This window comes from Salvelinus alpinus, chromosome 28, assembly GCF_045679555.1.
Source record: "Salvelinus alpinus chromosome 28, SLU_Salpinus.1, whole genome shotgun sequence".
Taxonomy (NCBI): Eukaryota; Metazoa; Chordata; class Actinopteri; order Salmoniformes; family Salmonidae; genus Salvelinus; species Salvelinus alpinus.
In genome coordinates, this window is record NC_092113.1 from 44,551,343 (window position 1) to 44,568,985 (window position 17,643).

The 17,643-nt window shown below is 43.5% G+C and overlaps 1 protein-coding gene across 2 annotated transcripts; it reads right to left on the minus strand.

Moving 5' to 3' along the window:
• Positions 1-6,373: 6,373 nt before the first annotated feature.
• On the minus strand, positions 6,374-15,847 carry ebp (EBP cholestenol delta-isomerase). 2 transcript variants are annotated; one of them, XM_071373258.1, is made up of 5 exons: positions 15,749-15,847; positions 11,618-11,945; positions 11,382-11,418; positions 6,960-7,090; positions 6,374-6,871 (listed from the first exon to the last, which is right to left on the minus strand). In XM_071373258.1, exons 1-5 carry the CDS (start codon positions 15,776-15,778, stop codon positions 6,657-6,659), a joined length of 741 nt encoding a protein of 246 aa, XP_071229359.1. In that variant the 5' UTR covers positions 15,779-15,847; the 3' UTR covers positions 6,374-6,656. The 2 variants fall into 2 exon arrangements, with proteins under 2 accessions (XP_071229359.1, XP_071229360.1); XM_071373259.1 differs by lacking the exon at positions 15,749-15,847 and adding an exon at positions 15,594-15,734.
• Positions 15,848-17,643: the final 1,796 nt, after the last annotated feature.

The following is a 17,643-nucleotide window of genomic DNA, read 5'->3' on the forward strand; positions in this document are numbered from 1 at the left end:
TGGGACGGATCGCCACCCTTATGTAAAGGCGTGAAATAGAATGGACCTCCACCCTTATGTAAAGGCGTGAAATAGAATGGACCTCCACCCTTATGTAAAGGCGTGAAATAGGCTGGACCTCCACCCTTATGTAAAGGCGTGAAATAGGCTGGATCTCCACCCTTATGTAAAGGCTTTCCAGACTTTTGGAACCGTATTATTCGCCCATTAAATATGTAATATATGAGGAGAGGGGCAGCAATGATCTCTGCACCAATTTGTTTTAAATAAGGGTTTATTTCATCCGGGCCTTCCGCTTTCTTAATATCAATAGATTAGACTGCCTTTACAACTTCTGAAATCTCTCGGTAAAATGAAATAGATGAACCGTAGGCCGGCATGCAGCAGTTTCCTTCACAGCCTCATTCTTAGGAAGGAGTTCATTATCAAATAAATGCAAATCTTTAGCAAAATGCTCATTAAACATGTCAAGCAGTTTATACTCGTCAGTCACATCCATTGAATTTGAGGTCAATTTCAGCAGAAGACCAGAGGAGTTTGCGTTAGCATTCATAGATTTAATGGTTTTCCATAATTTCGTCGGGTTATTGTGGTTAGCCTCTGTAATAGAAGCTAGATTTGCATTTCCGTATTAACAGGGTGCACTTATTTCTCAGTGCCCTGAATAACTGCCATTCAGTCTGGGAATTACCCTTTCTGACTTTGACCCATTGTATTTCGTTTATGGATCAAATCAGATAATTCCCCTGTAAACCAGGGATTGTCTCTACCTCTTACCCCGTACTTTTTGAGAGGGGCATCATAGATAGTAGAAAACATCATGAAAATAGGAGATATCTGGAATAAGGGCACTCCTATCCCAGTTGCATGCAGGAATGCCTGCTCACAGAACTGCCTAAAATGATGTTTGACTATTGTTGGATTGACATTTTGAACATTGAGATATTAAAGACATGATAGATCAGACGCATAGTATATTAAGGAGTGAAAGAGACAGGGTCTCTGTAGAAAGACAGATAGCTGTGGAATGTGTTTGGTGACAAGAGGAGAGCAACGTGTTGATACAGGGGAGACAGATGGACATCTGTGGATTAGATGAAGGAGGGGTTGAGGTCAAGAAGTGAGGACAGATTCTCTCAAGAGTGTAATAAATAAGGGTTTGGAATCCTGTTACCCTCTTTACTCTCTTCCTGTAGAACCATAAAATGTAAGGATTGGAGAGAAGGAGGAGTGTCTTAAGTGGGAAATATATATCTGGATGGGAGAAATGTTTAGCTGTCTGAATTACAGCTGTACGGAACCTTTGGGAAGAATTAACCTCTCTGGGATATTCGGGACGGTAGCGTCCCACCTCAACAACAGCCAGTGAAAGTGCAGGGCGCCAAATTCAAAACAACAGAAATCCCAGACTTAAAATTCCTCAAACATACAAGTATTTCACACCATTTTAAAGATAAACTTGTTGTAAATCCAGCCACAGTGTCCGATTTCAAAAAGGCTTTACGACGAAAGCACACCAAATGATTATGTTAGGTATGAGCCAAGTCACAGAAAAAGACAGCCATTTTTCCAGCCAAAGAGAGGAGTCACAAAAAGCAGAAATATAAATAAAATTAATCACTAACCTTTGATGATCCTCATCAGATGACACTCATAGGACTTCATGGTACACAATACATGTATGTTTTGTTCGATAAAGTTCATATTTATATCCAAAAATCTGTTTACATTGGCACGTTATGTTGCTAAAAGATACAAGTGTTATGCTTGGAATTATAGATCCACTTCTCCTTAATGCAACCGCTGTGTCAGATTTCAAAAAAGCTTTACCGAAAAAGCATACCATGCAATAATCTGAGTACAGCGCTCAGACAACAAATCAAGCCATACAGATATCGGCCATGTTGTGGAGTCAACAAAGTCAGAAATAGCATTATAAATATTCACTTACCTTTGATGATCTTCATCAGAATGCACTCCCAGGAATCCCAGTTCCATAATAAATGTTTGATTTGTTTGATAAAGTCCATCATTTATGTCCAAATACCTCCTTTTTGTTTGCGCGTTTAGTACACAATCAAAACTCACGACGCACGGGCAAGTCCAGGTGAAAGTTCAGCCAATGAGCGATGAGTTTAGGTGAATATTTCCTGATCCATAGCCAATGAGCCTGGGTTTGGGTGAATGTTTCCTGATCCATAGCCAATTGGTCTGGGTTTAGGTGAATGTTTCCTGAACCATAGCCAATGGGCCTGGGTTTAGGTGAATGTTTCCTGATCCATAGCCAATGGGCCTGGGTTTAGGTGAATGTTTCCTGATCCATAGCCAATGGGCCTGGGTTTAGGTGAATGTTTCCTGATCCATAGCCAATGGGCCTGGGTTTGGGTGAATGTTTCCTGATCCATAGCCAATGGGCCTGGGTTTGGGTGAATGTTTCCTGATCCATAGCCAATGGGCCTGGGTTTAGGTGAATGTTTCCTGACACCAAAAATAGAACAATAATAAAACACATTGATTTGTTACTTCTTAAAATCGCTCTGCACTTAGATGACATAAAAAAATCCAAACTACAGTCATCTGATACAACAAACACAGTTTTTAGCCAGACCAAACCCTGTAAATGAGAAATGTTTAAAACCATGTCTCAGTAGGAGTCAAATGGTAACACAATCAGATCCCTCTGAAAGACAAAAGCTGCTATACCATCAGTCAAAGTAGGGTTTAGCGGTATCTCTGGGGTAAGGATATGAGATTGTTTTTGATAACTAAGACTATGCAATGAGCCATAACCCATGTAGGCAGCAATTAAAACCATTTGTACAAAAATACCCATTTTAACCACCGAGTCAAACAATTAACTAAAACAAATTAAAATATGCTGAGTCAGTCTTTTGAAACCTTAAATGCCCTAAAACTGTTCATCTGTAGCCTACAGGTGTAGTAGAGTTAGAAACCAAGTGTGTTGCAGGCTTTGTTGAAACACGGTGCATTCAACAGCCGCTGCAGGAATGTGCTGACAGGGATTTCTCCCAGTGTGTGGATCTGGTCAATGCGCCCAGTCGCCTTGCAGTAGGCTACCGCACAGTGAGGCAGCAGCGGACCAAGCAGACCGGCCAATCACAGGTGGCGAGTCCACCTAGCGGGGGTATCCTGGGTTAGGAAGCCCAGTCCATATAGAGGTTATGTCACACGTGTCTAGATAGTCAGTCACAGCACAGATACTCTCTTGGCTTTCAGGGAGGGCACCACACCGGCACTATCTCGTCATGTAGAAACCAGCAGATGTCACTACTTTACTTGCGATTTTAACGCTTTGATCCTGTAGGATTTGAGATTTATCACGGTTTTGCTAAGTAATAAAAACACTTCAAACAAACAAACAGTGTGACACAACACACTCAGCAAAAATGCCCTGCCGCCATCTTATATTTTATTAAAACATATAGGCCACATCCACTCAACAAATCCACAATGTTATGACGTTATCCTGTTGGTGAGGTTTTTGACCCCGACAAATACCTTTCCCCCTTTTCTCTCTCTACTCTACAGAATGGACTCTTGGAAAGCCCTTTGTTAACATAGAGAGAGTATGGTAACATCAAAAGGTTGGGAACGGAACAATATTTCGGTAATCCAACCAATTGAAAGTATCTGTTGGTACTTAAAGAATATGATGTCAGATCAGTTGTCATCTGAGACATTATTACTTATGATAGGACGACATAAACTGTATCTTGGAAAGTCTACACATTCTAGCTATCAGATTCACATGGAATTGTTGTGCAATATTACATGTTGAAATATGAAACTATTTGTGAAAATATTAAATGTAATTTTAGTTAATAAAATAAGATAATTGTTTTCATACGTAAAATATACTCAATCAGTGGCCATGCCCACATGAATAGGCATTGGTTGGAAATTATGAGCCAACCCCTTTTCTACATTTCTATAAGAGCCCCCGTTACCCAGTTCACGGCGAACTAAGCCGACCTCAGCGTGAGCTCTGGTTGCGAATGGTTGAACGACTACAACCAAACTAAATTAACATTGTGTTCCCGACAACGTGAGGACTGGTGTCCATATGTATAAAAGGGCTAATTTCAACGTGGAGGTGACACTGAAAGGATTAATTTTGACTATACCAGCCAGAATAACCCTCACCCTATCTTCATCCTTTCCATCCAGCCATTCCATGTCAAAAATAAATTGTCCATACAAAAGTTGGGGACAACAGAATTTTTCCCTTCATCGACACCTTCGGCCCTCTTAACTATGGCGAACATATGACGATAGCCAACTGAAAACGACGGTGAGAAAGAATTAGAGGTTTTCGCTGCACTGTGAAGGTCAACAGTTGAATTCAAAATCAGATGATGTCACAGCTGACATTACTGAATAAAAATACAATGCAATATTTGTATTAATGTATTCAAATAATTTGTTTGTAAATTGTCAACTATAATTTTTTTATATTGTATTTTATATTGGGTGGTTCCATTTTTGTTGTTATTGGTATGACCTGATAGTTGGTGTGAGCACCATCCTTGCTGCACTATCGTTAGCTCCACACAGCTAACCTGCAAACTTTTAAACTATTCAATCTTTCATGATGAGTTAACCGGCACATAGAATAACCAACGAGATACAGTGCATTCGGAAGGTATTCAGACCCCTTGACTTTTTCCACATTTTGTTACGTTACAGCCTTATTGTAAAATATATATATTTTTTAAATCCTCAATCTACACACATAATGACCTCATAATGAGCAAAAACAGGTTTTTAGAATAGACAATTTATTAAAAACAAAAACAAGAAATATTATTCAGACAACACTACTCAGTGTTGTTGAAGCACCTTTGGCAGCAATTACAGCCTTGAGTCTTCTTGGGTATGATGTTACAAGCTTGGCACACCTGTATTTGGGGAGTTTCTCCCATTCTTCTCTGCAGATCCTCTCAAGCTCTGTCAGGTTGGATGGGGGGGGGGCGCTGCTGCACAGCTATTTTCAGGTCTCTCCAGAGATGTTCTTTCGCGTTCTTGTCCTGAAGCCACTTCTGCGTTGTCTTGGCTGTGTGCTTAGGGTCATTGTCCTGTTGGAAGGTGAACCTTCGCCCCAGTCTGAGGTCCTGAGCGCTCTGGAGCAGGTTTTCATCGAGGATGTACTTTGCTCCATTCATCTTTCGCTCGATCCTGACTAGTCTCCCAGTCCCTGCAGCTAAAAAACATCCCCACAGCATGATGCTGCCACCACCATGCTTCACCATAGGGGTGGTGCCAGGTTTCCTCCAGATGTGACGCTTGGCATTCAGGCCAAAGAGTTAAAAATGTATTTCTTCAGACCATTGAATCTTGTTTCTCATGGACTTAGTCCTTTAGGTGCATTTTGGCAAACTCCAAGCGGGCTGTCATGTGCTTTTTACTGAGGACTGGCTTCCGTCTGGCCACTCTACCATTTGGTATTGGTAGTTTATTAGGATCCCCATTAACTGTTGCAAAAGCAGCAGCTACTCTTCCTGGGATCCACACAAAACATGACACATAATACAGAACAATAATAGACAAGAACAGAACTACATAACTTTTTTTTTAAGGCACATGTAGCCTACATATCAATATATACACAAACTATCTAGACCATAAAGGCCTGATTGGTGGAGTGCTGCAGAGATGGTTGTCCTTCTGGGAGATTTTCCCATCTCCACAGAGGAACTCTGGAGCTCTGTTAATCACCATCAGGTTCTTGGTCACCTCCTTGACCAAAGCCCTTCACCCCAATTGCGCAGTCTGGCCAGCCAAGCTCTAGGAATAGTCTGGGTGGTTCCAAACTTCTTCCATTTAAGAATGGAGGCCACTATGTTCCTGGGCCCCTTCAATGCTGCAGAAATGTGTTGGCACCCTTCCACAGATCTGTGCCTCAACACATTCCTGTCTCGGAGCTCTACAGACAACTCCTTCAACCTCATGGCTTGGTTTTTGCGCTGCCATGCATTGTCAACTGTGGGACCTTATATAGACAGGTGTGTGCCTTTCCAAATCAAGTCTAATCAATTGAATTTACCACAGGTGGACTCCAATCAAATTGTAGAAACATCAAGGATGATCAATGGAAACAGGATGCACCGGAGCTCAATTTCAAGTCTCACAGCAAAGGGTCTGAATACTTATGTAAATAAGGTATTTCAGTTTTTAAAAATGTATACATTTCCAAACACCTGTTTTCACTTTGTCATTATGGGGTAGTGTATGTAGATTGATGAGGAAAACGATTAATTTAATCCATTTTAGAATAAGGCTGTAACATAAAGGGACGGGGTCTGAATACGCTGTACACAACAGTTAAACTAACAGATAAGAGTCAAACACCACATGTCGTCATGTGTTTAATCAGTTTAGAAAAAGGAAACATTCACATTGCATAATTCCAACAAATTATGAAAAATATTCAATACAAACCACACATACACTGTATCATGTATCTATCAACATTATTTTGTTTGGTCAGTTCACAGACATTACTATTATTAATCAGAGTTCTGTTCAACAGCGCTAAAAATATCTGCCTTTCTCCGTCTAGCTACTTTGATATCCTTTTTTTTTTTTTAATACCCCCCCCCCCCCACCTCTGCTGCTCTCCCACCCACCCCTGCTGATCAGTTGGTCTTCTCCTTCTGGGCGAGGTCAGTGTGTGTCTGGGCCTGCTGCAGGTGTCTCCATGCATCCAGTATGAGGACCAGAGGAATGATGATCCAGAGGACGTTCATGAAGACAAAATAGAACCAAAAGTACAGAGGATGACCCATCTGACTGTGGCTGTAACCATCACGGTGCTCAGTGCAGAAATACAGCACCGCTCCATACAGCTGACCTGGAATAAGATAATAAAATGTCATCCTTAAAAACACAGATCAGAATAAGCTCAACCCCCCCCCCAGGTACTGTATCAGTGTACCTACCAAGAGAGACAATGAGTTGCAGGACAAAGCGGCATGGTTTGTTGGCCAGGAAGGCAAACAACGTCCACAAACTCAATGGACCCCAGAACCAGGCTGTTACTGTCTCCATACACACCGTGAAGTTATCAGCTCTACACGGAGAGGGAGAGGAGAGAGTGATAGAACAGGAGGAGAGAGAGCACACTCAGCAGTTGATTGAATTGTTCTCAGACTACAGTTAGTTACTAAACAAAAATATAAACACAAAATGTAACAATTTCAAAAGATTTTACTGAGTCACAGTTCATATGAGGAAATCAGTCAATTGAAAGAAATTCATTAGGCCCTAATCTATGGATTTTGGGAATACAGATATGCATCTGTTGGTCAGACATCGTACCAAAAAATAAAAAAGTAGGGGTGTGGATTAAAAAAAATAGTGACAGTAGTGCTTTGAGCGGCTGGTCAAAGATCATATCACCTCCGACACACTCCGCCCTCTCCAATCACCTACCACCCCGACAGATCACCTGACAACGCACTGCACACTGCCCTTACCAACCTGGAGAATGCAAAAAGAATGCATATGTGAGGATGCTGTTCATCAACTACAGATCAGCCTTCAATACCATAGTGTAGCTCATTCCAAAGCTCACAGCCCTGGGTCTGAACTCCTCCCTATGCAACTGGGTCCTGGACTTCCTGACGGGCCACCCCCTGGTGGTGAAGGTAGGCAACATTACCTCCTCCACACAGGGGGGCCCTCGCCCTCGCCCTCATCCTCCGATCCAACAGGTCCCAGATGTGCTCAATGGGACTGAGATCCGGGCTCTTCGCTGGCCATGGCAGAACACTGACATTCCTGTCTTGCAGGAAATCACGCACAGAACGAGCAGTATGGCTGGTGGCATTGTCATGCTGGAGGGTCATGTGGTACCCTTCCTGCAGGCTCATCCTGACGAGGGAGGAGGATGTCTTCCCTGTAACGCACAGCGTTGAGATTGCCTGCAATAATGACAAGCTCAGTCCGATGATGCTGTGACACACCCCCCAGACCATGACGGACCCTACACCTCCAAATCGATCCCGCTCCAGAGTACAGGCCTCGGTGTAACGCTCATTCCTTCGACGATAAACGTGAATCCGACCATCACCCCGGGTGAGACAAAACCGCGACTCGTCAGTGAAGAGCACTTTTTGCCAGTCCTGTCTGGTCCAGCGACGGTGGGTTTGTGCCCATAGGCAACGTTGTTGCCCGTGATGTCTGGTGAGGGCCTGCCTTACAACAGGCCTACATGCCCTCAGTCCAGCCTCTCTCAGCCTATTGCGGACAGTCTGAGCACTGATGGAGGGATTGTGTGCTCCTGGTATAACTCGGGCAGTTGTTCTTGCCATCCTGTACCTGTCCCGCAGGTGTGACGTTCGGATGTACCGATCGCTTGCAGGTGTTGTTACATGTGGTCTGCCACTGAGAGGACGATCAGCAGTCCGTCCTGTCTCCCTGTAGCGCTGTCTTTGGCGTCTCCCAGTACGGACATTGCAATTTATTGCCCTGGCCACATCTGCAGTTCTCATGCTTCCTTGCAACATGCCTAAGGCAAGTTCACGCAGGGACCCTGGGCATCTTTATTTTAGTGTTTTTTTAGAGTCAGTAAAAAGGCCTCTTTAGTGTCCTAAGTTTTCATAACTGTGACCTTAATTGCCTACCGTCTGTAAGCCGTCAGTGTCTTAACGACCGTTCCACAGGTGCATGTTCAGTAATTGTTTATGGTTCATTGAACAAGCATGGGAACCCGTGTTTAAACCCTGTACAATGAAGATCTGTGATTTGGCATGGGTCCTCAGATCCTTAAAAAAGCTTCTACAGCTGCACCATCGAGAGCATCATGACTGGTTGCATCACTGCCTGGTACGGCAACTGCTCGGCCTACGACCGCAAGGCCCTAAAGAGCGTAGTGCGTACGGCCCAGTACACGTTCAGTAGGCTTATGGCTTGGGGGTAGAAGCTGTTTAGAAGCCTCTTGGACCTAGACTTGGCGCTCCGGTACCGCTTGTTGTGCGGTAGTAGAGAGAACAGTCTATGACTTGATTGACTAGAGTCTGACAATTTTTAGGGCCTTCCTCTGACACCGCCTGGTACAGAGGTCCTGGATGGCAGGAAGCATGGCCCCAGTGATGTACCGGGCCGTACGCATTACCCTCTGTAGAGCCTTGCGGTCAGAGGCCGAGCAGTTGCCATACCATGCTCCACTACAGCCCCGTCGATGAGAATGGGGGCGTGCTTGGTCCTTTTTTTCCCTGTAGTCTACAGTCATCTCCTTAGTCTTGGTTAAGTTGAGGGACAGGTTGTTGTCCTGGCAGTCTGGCAGTCTCTGACATCCTCCCTATATGCTGTCTCGTTGTTGTTGGTGATCAGGCCTACCACTGTTGTGTCATCGGCAAACTTGGTGTTGGAGTTGTGCAGTCATGAGTGAACAGGGAGTACAGGAGGGGACTGAGCACGCACCAGTGTATGGTGTTGAACGCTGAGCTGTAGTCAATGAACAGCCTTCTCACATAGGTGTTCCATTTGTCCAGGTGTGAAAGGGCAATAGAGATTATCTGTGGATCTGTTGGGGCGGTATGCAAATTGGAGCGGGTCTAGGGTTTCTGGGAAAATGGTGTTGATGTGAGCTTTTTTACATGGCAAATATTGCACTTTTACTTTCTTCTCCAACACTTTGTTTTTGCATTATTTAAACCAAATTGAACATGTTCCATTATTTATTTGAGACTAAATAGATGTTATTGATGTATTATATTAAGTTAAAATAAAAAAGTGTGCATTCAGCATTGTTGTAATTGTCATTATAAAAAAACATATAAAAATTTGGCGGATTAATCGGTATCGGCTTTTTTTGGTCCTCCTATAATCGGTATCGGCGTTAAAATCATAATCGGTCGACCTCTAGTCCAGAAGCTCTTTTCGTACATAAGAGACGGTAGCAGCAACATTATGTAGAAAATAAAGTTACAAAAAATAAATAAAACAAAATAGCACAGTTGGTTAAGAGCCCATTAAATGGCAGCCATCCTCTCCGGTGCCATCCTCTCCGGCGGTCATTCTCCCACTCAATGGTCACGCCGCTCCCCTATGGTCATTCCACCTATCTTTACTCTTCCTCCACACCAATGGACATTTATTTATTCATCACTGCTACAGTGCTCTCTCTATTATAGTTTTTATATAACCATTTTCATAACTTTATTTCCTGTATGTTAGAGCTCGGAGCCTAAGATGTTCACTGTACCCTGCAATCACACCTGCAACCCTGTAGATGTGATTATTAAAACACTGATTCTGAGTCTGTGAATCTCAGTATCTGGTGTGTCCACCATTTGCCTCACGCAGTGCGACATCTCCTTCGCATAGAGTTGATCAGGCTGTTGATTCTGGAATGTTGTCCCACTCTTCAAAAGGCTGTGCTAAGTTGCTGGATATTGGTGGGAACTAGAGCACACTGTTGTACACGTCGATACAGAGCATCCCGAACATGCTCAATGGCCATTATCATGCTGAAACATGAGGTGATGGCGGCAGATGAATGGTACGACAATGGGCTTCAGGATTTCGTCACGGTATCTGTGCATTCAAATCGCCATTGATAAAATGCAATTGCGTTCGTTGCCCATACCATAACTCCACCATGGGGAACTCTGTTCACAACGTTGACATCAGTAAACCGCTCACCCACACGACACCATACACTGTCTGCCATCTGCCCGGTACAGTTGAAACCGGGATTAATCCATCTAGAGTACACTTCTCCAGTGTGCCAGTGGCCATCGAAGGTGAGCATTTGCCCACTGAAGTCTGTAACGACCCCGAACTGCAGTCAGGTCAAGACGACGAGCAGTTGAGCTTCCCTGAGACTGTTTCTGACAGTTTGTGCAGAAATTATTCAGTTGTATCAGCTGCCTGGGTGGCTCGTCTCAGACCATCCCACAGGTGAAGAAGCTGGATGTGGAGATCCTGGGCTGGCGTGGTTATACATGGTCTGCGGTTGTGAGGCCAGTTGGACATACTGACAAATTCTCTAAAATAAATGTTGTTTTACAGTAGAGAGATGAACATTAAATTCTGGCAACAGCTCTGGTAGACATTCCTGCAGTCAGCATGACAATTGCACTCTCCCTCAACTTGTGGCATTGTGTTGTGTGACAAAACTGCACAATTTAGAGTTGCCTTTCATTGTCCCCAGCACAAGGTGCGCCTGTGTAATGATCATGCTGTTTAATCAGCTTATTGATATGGCACACCACAAATGTGTGCACAACATTTGAGAGAAATACATTTTGTGCGTATGGAAAATTTCTAGGATCTTTTATCTCAGCTAACACTTGACATGTTGCATTTATATTTTCGTACAGTATAAAAAAGAAAGCGAAAGTAAAAAAACTTACATGACATATCGGCTGTCTCCTTTGGAATACTCCTTCCCTGCGGACAATGAGAAGACAACGTTCTGTTAGTTCTGCTTGTTGTGGGTTCTCATTTCCTTTTTCTTGCAATATGAGGGTTCTAGAAGAGAATGGAGGTTCTACCGGAGGGTTCTAGTACTATGTTCTACTAGAGAGTTCTAGGTTCTAGTAGTGAATGGAGGTTCTACCATAGGGTTCCAGCACTAGGTTCAACTTACACAGCTGAGACAGGAAGCTCTGGTCTGAGGGGATGACGTCATAGTACAGAGAGAACCATCCCTCAATGACCCCGTGGATGAACGCACAGACAGCAAACCAGCAGATAGCCAGCCGCCTGCCCACCCCGAACTCCTGACCACGGCCATCCCTGGCCCACTTCCGGCCCGTCAGGACCCAGGTGGACAGCAGGAAGAGACCCGACACAGAGAAGAGGAAGGACAGGATCTCATGCATTGATCTATCGTTCGCCACGTAGCCTGGGATGGACAGGTCCCGCGGCCAATAGGGGTGGGGGACGCCAGCAGCTCGGACGGGGCTTTTCGCCATCTGCCAATCAGTGAGAGACATGTTACCAGCTGCCCCTTCATAGAGGCTAAGGCTGTGTTCCAATTCTCTATCCTTCTACTGAAGTGTGCACTCATTCACTGCCTTACATTACATTTAAAACACTGTATTGGTGAAAGCGTAACTGGAGATTTAGAACCATATTGTTCACACACCAGTTTCAACAGTGAAGAGGCGACTCCGGGATGCTGCAAAGAAAAACCCATATCTCAGACTGGCCAATAAAAATAAAAGATTAAGATGGGCAAAAGAACACAGACACTGGACATCTGGGCAAAAGAACACAGACACTGGACAGAGATATGGCTTTTTCTTTGCAACTCTGCCTAGAAGGCCAGAATCCCGGAGTCGCCTCTTCACTGTTGACGTTGAGACTGGTGTTTTGCGGGTACTATTTAATGAAGCTGCCAGTTGAGGACTTGTGAGGCGTCTGTTTCTCAAACTAGACACTAATGTACTTGTCCTCTTGCTCAGTTGTGCAACGGGGCCTCGCACTCCAATTTCTATTCTGGTTAGAGCCAGTTTGCTCTGTTCTGTGAAGGGAGTAGTACACAGCGTTGTACGAGATCTTCAGTTTCTTGGAAATTTCTCGCATGGAATAGCCTTCATTTCTCAGAACAAGAATAGACTGACGAGTTTCAGAAGAAAGTTCTTTGTTTCTGGCCATTTTGAGCCTGTAATCAAACCCACAAATGCTGATGCTCCAGATACACAACTAGTCTGAAGAAACCCAGTTTTATTGCTTCTTTAAAATCAGCACAACAGTTTTCAGCTGTGCTAACATAATTTCAAAAGGGTTTTCTAATGATTAATTAGCCTTTTAAAATGATAAACTTGGATTAGCTAACACAATGTGCCATTGGAACACAGTGATGGTTGCGGATAATGGGCCTCTATATACGCCTAGGTAGATTCCATTTAAAAATATATATTTGTAAAAAAAAATTATCAGCCATTTCCAGCTACAATAGTCATTTACAACATGAACAATGTCTACACTGTATTTCTGATCAATTTGATGTTATTTTAATGGACAAAAAAAAGTGATTTTCTTTCAAAAACAAGGACATTTCTAAATGACCCCAAACATTTGAACGATAGTGTAGGTTCTGGATGTCAGGAAGCTTGGCCACTAATCTACTGGGCCGTACAGACTACCAGGCGGTGATGCAACCGTCCAGGACGCTCTCAATAGTGCAACTGGATACATTTTTGTGGATCTGGGGACCCATGCCAAATCTTTTCAGTCTCCTGAGGGGGAAAAGGTGCTGTCGTGCCCTTTTCACAACTGTCTTGGTGTGTTTGGACCATGATAGTTTGTTGGTGATGTGGACACCAATGAACTTGAAACTCTCGACCCGCTCCACTACAGCCCCATCGATGTTAATGCGGGCCTGTTCGGACCCTCCTTTTCCTGTAGTCCACGATCAGCTCCTTTGTCATTCAGGGAGAGGTTGTTGACCTGGCACCACACGGCCAGGTCTCTGACCTCCTCCCTATAGGCTGTCTCATCGTTGTCTGTGATCAGGCCTACCACTATTGTGTAATCAGTAAACTTAATGATGGTGTTGGAGTCGTGCTTGGCCATGCAGTCATGGGTGAACAGGTAGTACAGGAGGGGACTGAGCACACACCCCTGAGGGGCCCCAGTGTTGAGGATCAGCGTGGCAGATGCGTTGTTGCCTACCCTCACCACCTGGGGTGGCCCATCAGGAAGTCCAGGATCCAGAGGGAGGTGTTTAGTCCCAGGGTCCTTAGCTCAGTGTTGAGGATCAGCGTGGCAGATGCGTTGTTGCCTACCCTCACCACCTGGAGTGGCCCATCAGGAAGTCCAGGATCCAGTTGCAGAGGGAGGTGTTTAGTCCCAGGGTCCTTAGCTCAGTGATGAGCTTTGTGGGCACTATGGTGTTGAACGCTGAGCTATAGTCAATGACTCCCGAGTTGCACAACGGTCTAAGGCACTGTATCTCAGTGCTAGAGGCGTCAGTACATACAGCCTGGAATCGAAACAGGGTATGACAACCGGCCGTGATTGGGAGTCCCATAGGGCGGCGCACAATTGGCCTAGCATCGTCCGGGTCAGGGTTTGGCCGGGGTAGGCTGTATTTGTAAATAAGAATTTGTTCTCAACTGACTTGGCTAGTTAAATAAAAATAACAGCATTCTCACATAAGTGTTCCTTTTGTCCAAGTGGGAAAGGGCAAAACTTGTTGTTGCACATCTCACACTACAAGAGCATTGCAGATTGTGCCGATAAAATCTAAAGTTTGGAAATATCGGGACTGCTTAAAGACGAGATCGGTAGCACCCAGATTGCATCTCAGTCCCACTTACATTAAACAAGCGCCGGAGACGGTTGCGTACCCCGAGTAAACAGACTTTGGCATTTTGTCTCCGATCTCAAAAACTTGTCTGGGAAAGAAACTCTACCAAAATCGTTTAGTGAAAGTAGATGTTTTTGTTTTACTACAGAAATTACAGGGTAGCCTACTCGGCTGACACTGCCAAACAGATCATTAAGAACGACGATGTCTGATCCATATAATAGGCCAACGAGAAAGGGAGACACAAATAGAAAATGACTTCCATCTAACCTGGAGGAATGTATTGTCCAGAAACAAATAAAAAATGGCACTGACCCAATGATAAAGACCGTGAATATGCACACCTACTGGGGATATGGCCAATGTTCTCCGCTGGTGCCAATACGACAGGCTACTAGTTCACTCAATTAAGTTAAGAAATGATCACTTAAAGACAGATTGGAGTCTTTTCATCATCTCTTTACACCAACAGCCATTTGCTTTCCTAACAGTTTTTTCACCATTGTATTTTTAAATATTGCAATATGCTAGGCTGGGTCTCTCTGCTTTTCACTGACAGTCTCAACTCAATAATCATCTATTTTGGTATTTACTTTCTGGTGTAGTAGCAGATTTTGAATGATTTTATTTATTTATGTATAGACTATTTCTGGCAATTTAATTTACTTTATGGACACACCGCCCATGCCTTTTAATGTGGCATAAACACAACCAGTCATCTGATGGTCAAACAATCACTAAACCAAGCAGCTCCTGTAGACTACCCGCGCACGTCAGTCCACTCACAAAATCATTTCAGCATCCAGACCCCAACAGTGCACTATGCATCCGCAATTGGATGAATGGGGGAAAAAACATGTTACAACACACCTACGTGTATTGTAACATTAGGCTTACCCGCCTTGACAAAATGTAAGTGTTCTCCTCAAACCACAACGCAAAGTGGGGTTTATACCACCCGGTTTCCAGTCAATTCGCACATTTTTCATGCGGCTGACATGCAGTTGTTAAATAATGCTGTAAAGCCTATATATGTTTGTTGTAATAATTGTGATAGGCTCACGCTTAACTGGAATCGCGTACTCCAACAATTTATTTTTGTAGCCGGGACGCCATACCGGACCGCATTACTTTCACCTCTGAGTTCGTACAATCGGCTTTACTGGCACATCCATTTTAACCGCTAAACTACGCGCGTACACACAGTCACCATAATTCCGTATCCAACATTCGTTCTCTGACAGTGAAAGCTGTCTTGAGTAATTTAGTTTTGTATAATTTCTCTGTGTAACGTTAACCAACTTACTGCGGAGGTAGAGATGAAGATGCTAGCTAAAGCTGAATAGAGAAGCCAAGTTCCTCAAACCTCGATTTCCAATGGGACGAACGCTCCAAGAATGAAAGATCTGACAGCAATATGAGATAGATATTCCTACAGGTTCCACCCACTCAGCTAGCTACCTTATTCCTACTCCAATCAGGTGTAAACATAGAAGATCATTCAGACAGACTTCGGCACATCCATTTGTGGCTCGGGAATAAGGGGTTAAAAGTAGGCGGACCCTTGTGATAACATTAGCCAATCAAACAGCCAACATTATGTGCCGAAGCCACACACGTGAGATTTTAGAAACTGTCGATTGGTTAGCCGTCTCGGAACATGGATGTTGTCACAAGTCGTCGGCCAATGAAATGTATCACACACGGAAGTGTGACTAGTTACCGTCAACAAATGAATCATAACAAAGATGATGTATGAATGTCCTAAAGTACTAAAACCATATTGATAAGCTATTTTGTTAAATGCTGTAGTTTCAAAGAATATGATACGGTCGTTTATGAAAAATAAACCTCCAAATCGTGTCAGGGATTATAGAACGGGTGGCGGTGTCTATTCCACAAATCACCACCTGCTAAATCTATGAGTTGAAATGCCTATTTACTCTGTTCCATCTCACTGCGCAATCCACTGTTTTATCAGTCCAGCTAGACAAGTTATACACGTCATTTCCACTGTAAAAAAGCATCTAGACATTGTCTCCCATTTCTTTAAGACTAGTAATTGCTTTTCAACAGCGGAATTTTGTATAATCGTTGCTGTCTGTCTCTCCGACACTTGCAACATTGTTTTAATATTGAAATTCGATCTCCACCTGTACTATTGTAAGGGATGGATCTACATTTACTGAAGTGTTACCTGGAGGAAAATGGGGGAGGTCATGCTTTTTCAGTTTCTGTCAATTGGAGGGTTTACAATTTTTTTAATCTATTCCAGGGGAGGGTCATGTAATTTATGACATTTCTATATTTCTCAGTGTTTTAGACTTGCAATATCAAGTGTGCCAATATCAAGTGTGCCAATATCAAGTGTGCCAATATCAAGTGTGCCTATAGACTATGTAGTGTGGTCTCAATCAAATGATCCATAGGCTATAGACTACAAAGTGTATGCTCGGTAAGCAGAGAGCAAAGTTATATTTCTAAGATAGCTGCTGGGATGGTGTAAATAAAACTAGGCATCATTACACACCGCAATGGATATTCCAAGTCTGAGCCTGGTATGCTCTGCTCTTGCTGATCAAAAACGTTTCTGTGTGCTGCCTAACCAATGGCTGTTCTGTGTAGGCTTAAGGTGGCAGTTCAGGAAGAGAGTCAAAGGCTTCTTCCGAAAATATTTTATGAATAGACCCTCTCCAAAAAATCTTCAGTGTGGACTAGCCTTTAGTACAGCCTATGTTCTGTTCAATTTTAGAAGGAAAGTGCAAAGATAAGAATGAGGACCGTAATGATGGTGCCAGGTTTCCTCCAGACGTGACGCTTGGAATTCAGCCAAAGAGTTCAATATTGGTATCATCAGACCAGAGTATCTTGTTTCTCATTGCCTGAGAGTCATTTTGCTTTGTCATTATGGGGTATTGTGTATAGATTGATGAGTAAAAATAACAATTTAATCCATTTTAGAATGAGGCTGTAACTTAACAAAATGTGAAACATGTCAAGGGGTGTGAATACTTTCTGAATGCACTGCATATATATATTTATATATGATTAATTTAGAATTCAAGGCACACTTAACCAGCATGGCTACCACAGCATTCAACAGTGATACGCCATCCAATCTGGTTTGTGCTTAGAGGTACTATCATTTGTTTTTTCAACAGGACAATGACCCAACACACTTCCAGGCTTTGTAAGGGCTATTTGACCAAGAAGGAGAGTGATGGAGTGCTGCATCAGATGACCTGGCCTCCACAATCACCCGACCTCAACCCAATTGAGATGGTTTGGGATGAGTTGGACCACAGAGTGAAGGAACAGCAGTGCTCAGTGTAACCGATGTGAAATGGCTAGCTAGT

Coding starts and splice junctions, on each gene's coding strand:
- ebp (XM_071373258.1), bottom strand. CDS start 15,778: ATGTTTACACCTGATTGGAGTAGGAATAAG. Junction 7,091..11,381: donor GGAGACAGCCGATATGTCAT/GTAAGTTTTTTT, acceptor CTCTCCGTGTAG/AGCTGATAACTTCACGGTGT. Junction 6,872..6,959: donor GCAACTCATTGTCTCTCTTG/GTAGGTACACTG, acceptor ATCTTATTCCAG/GTCAGCTGTATGGAGCGGTG.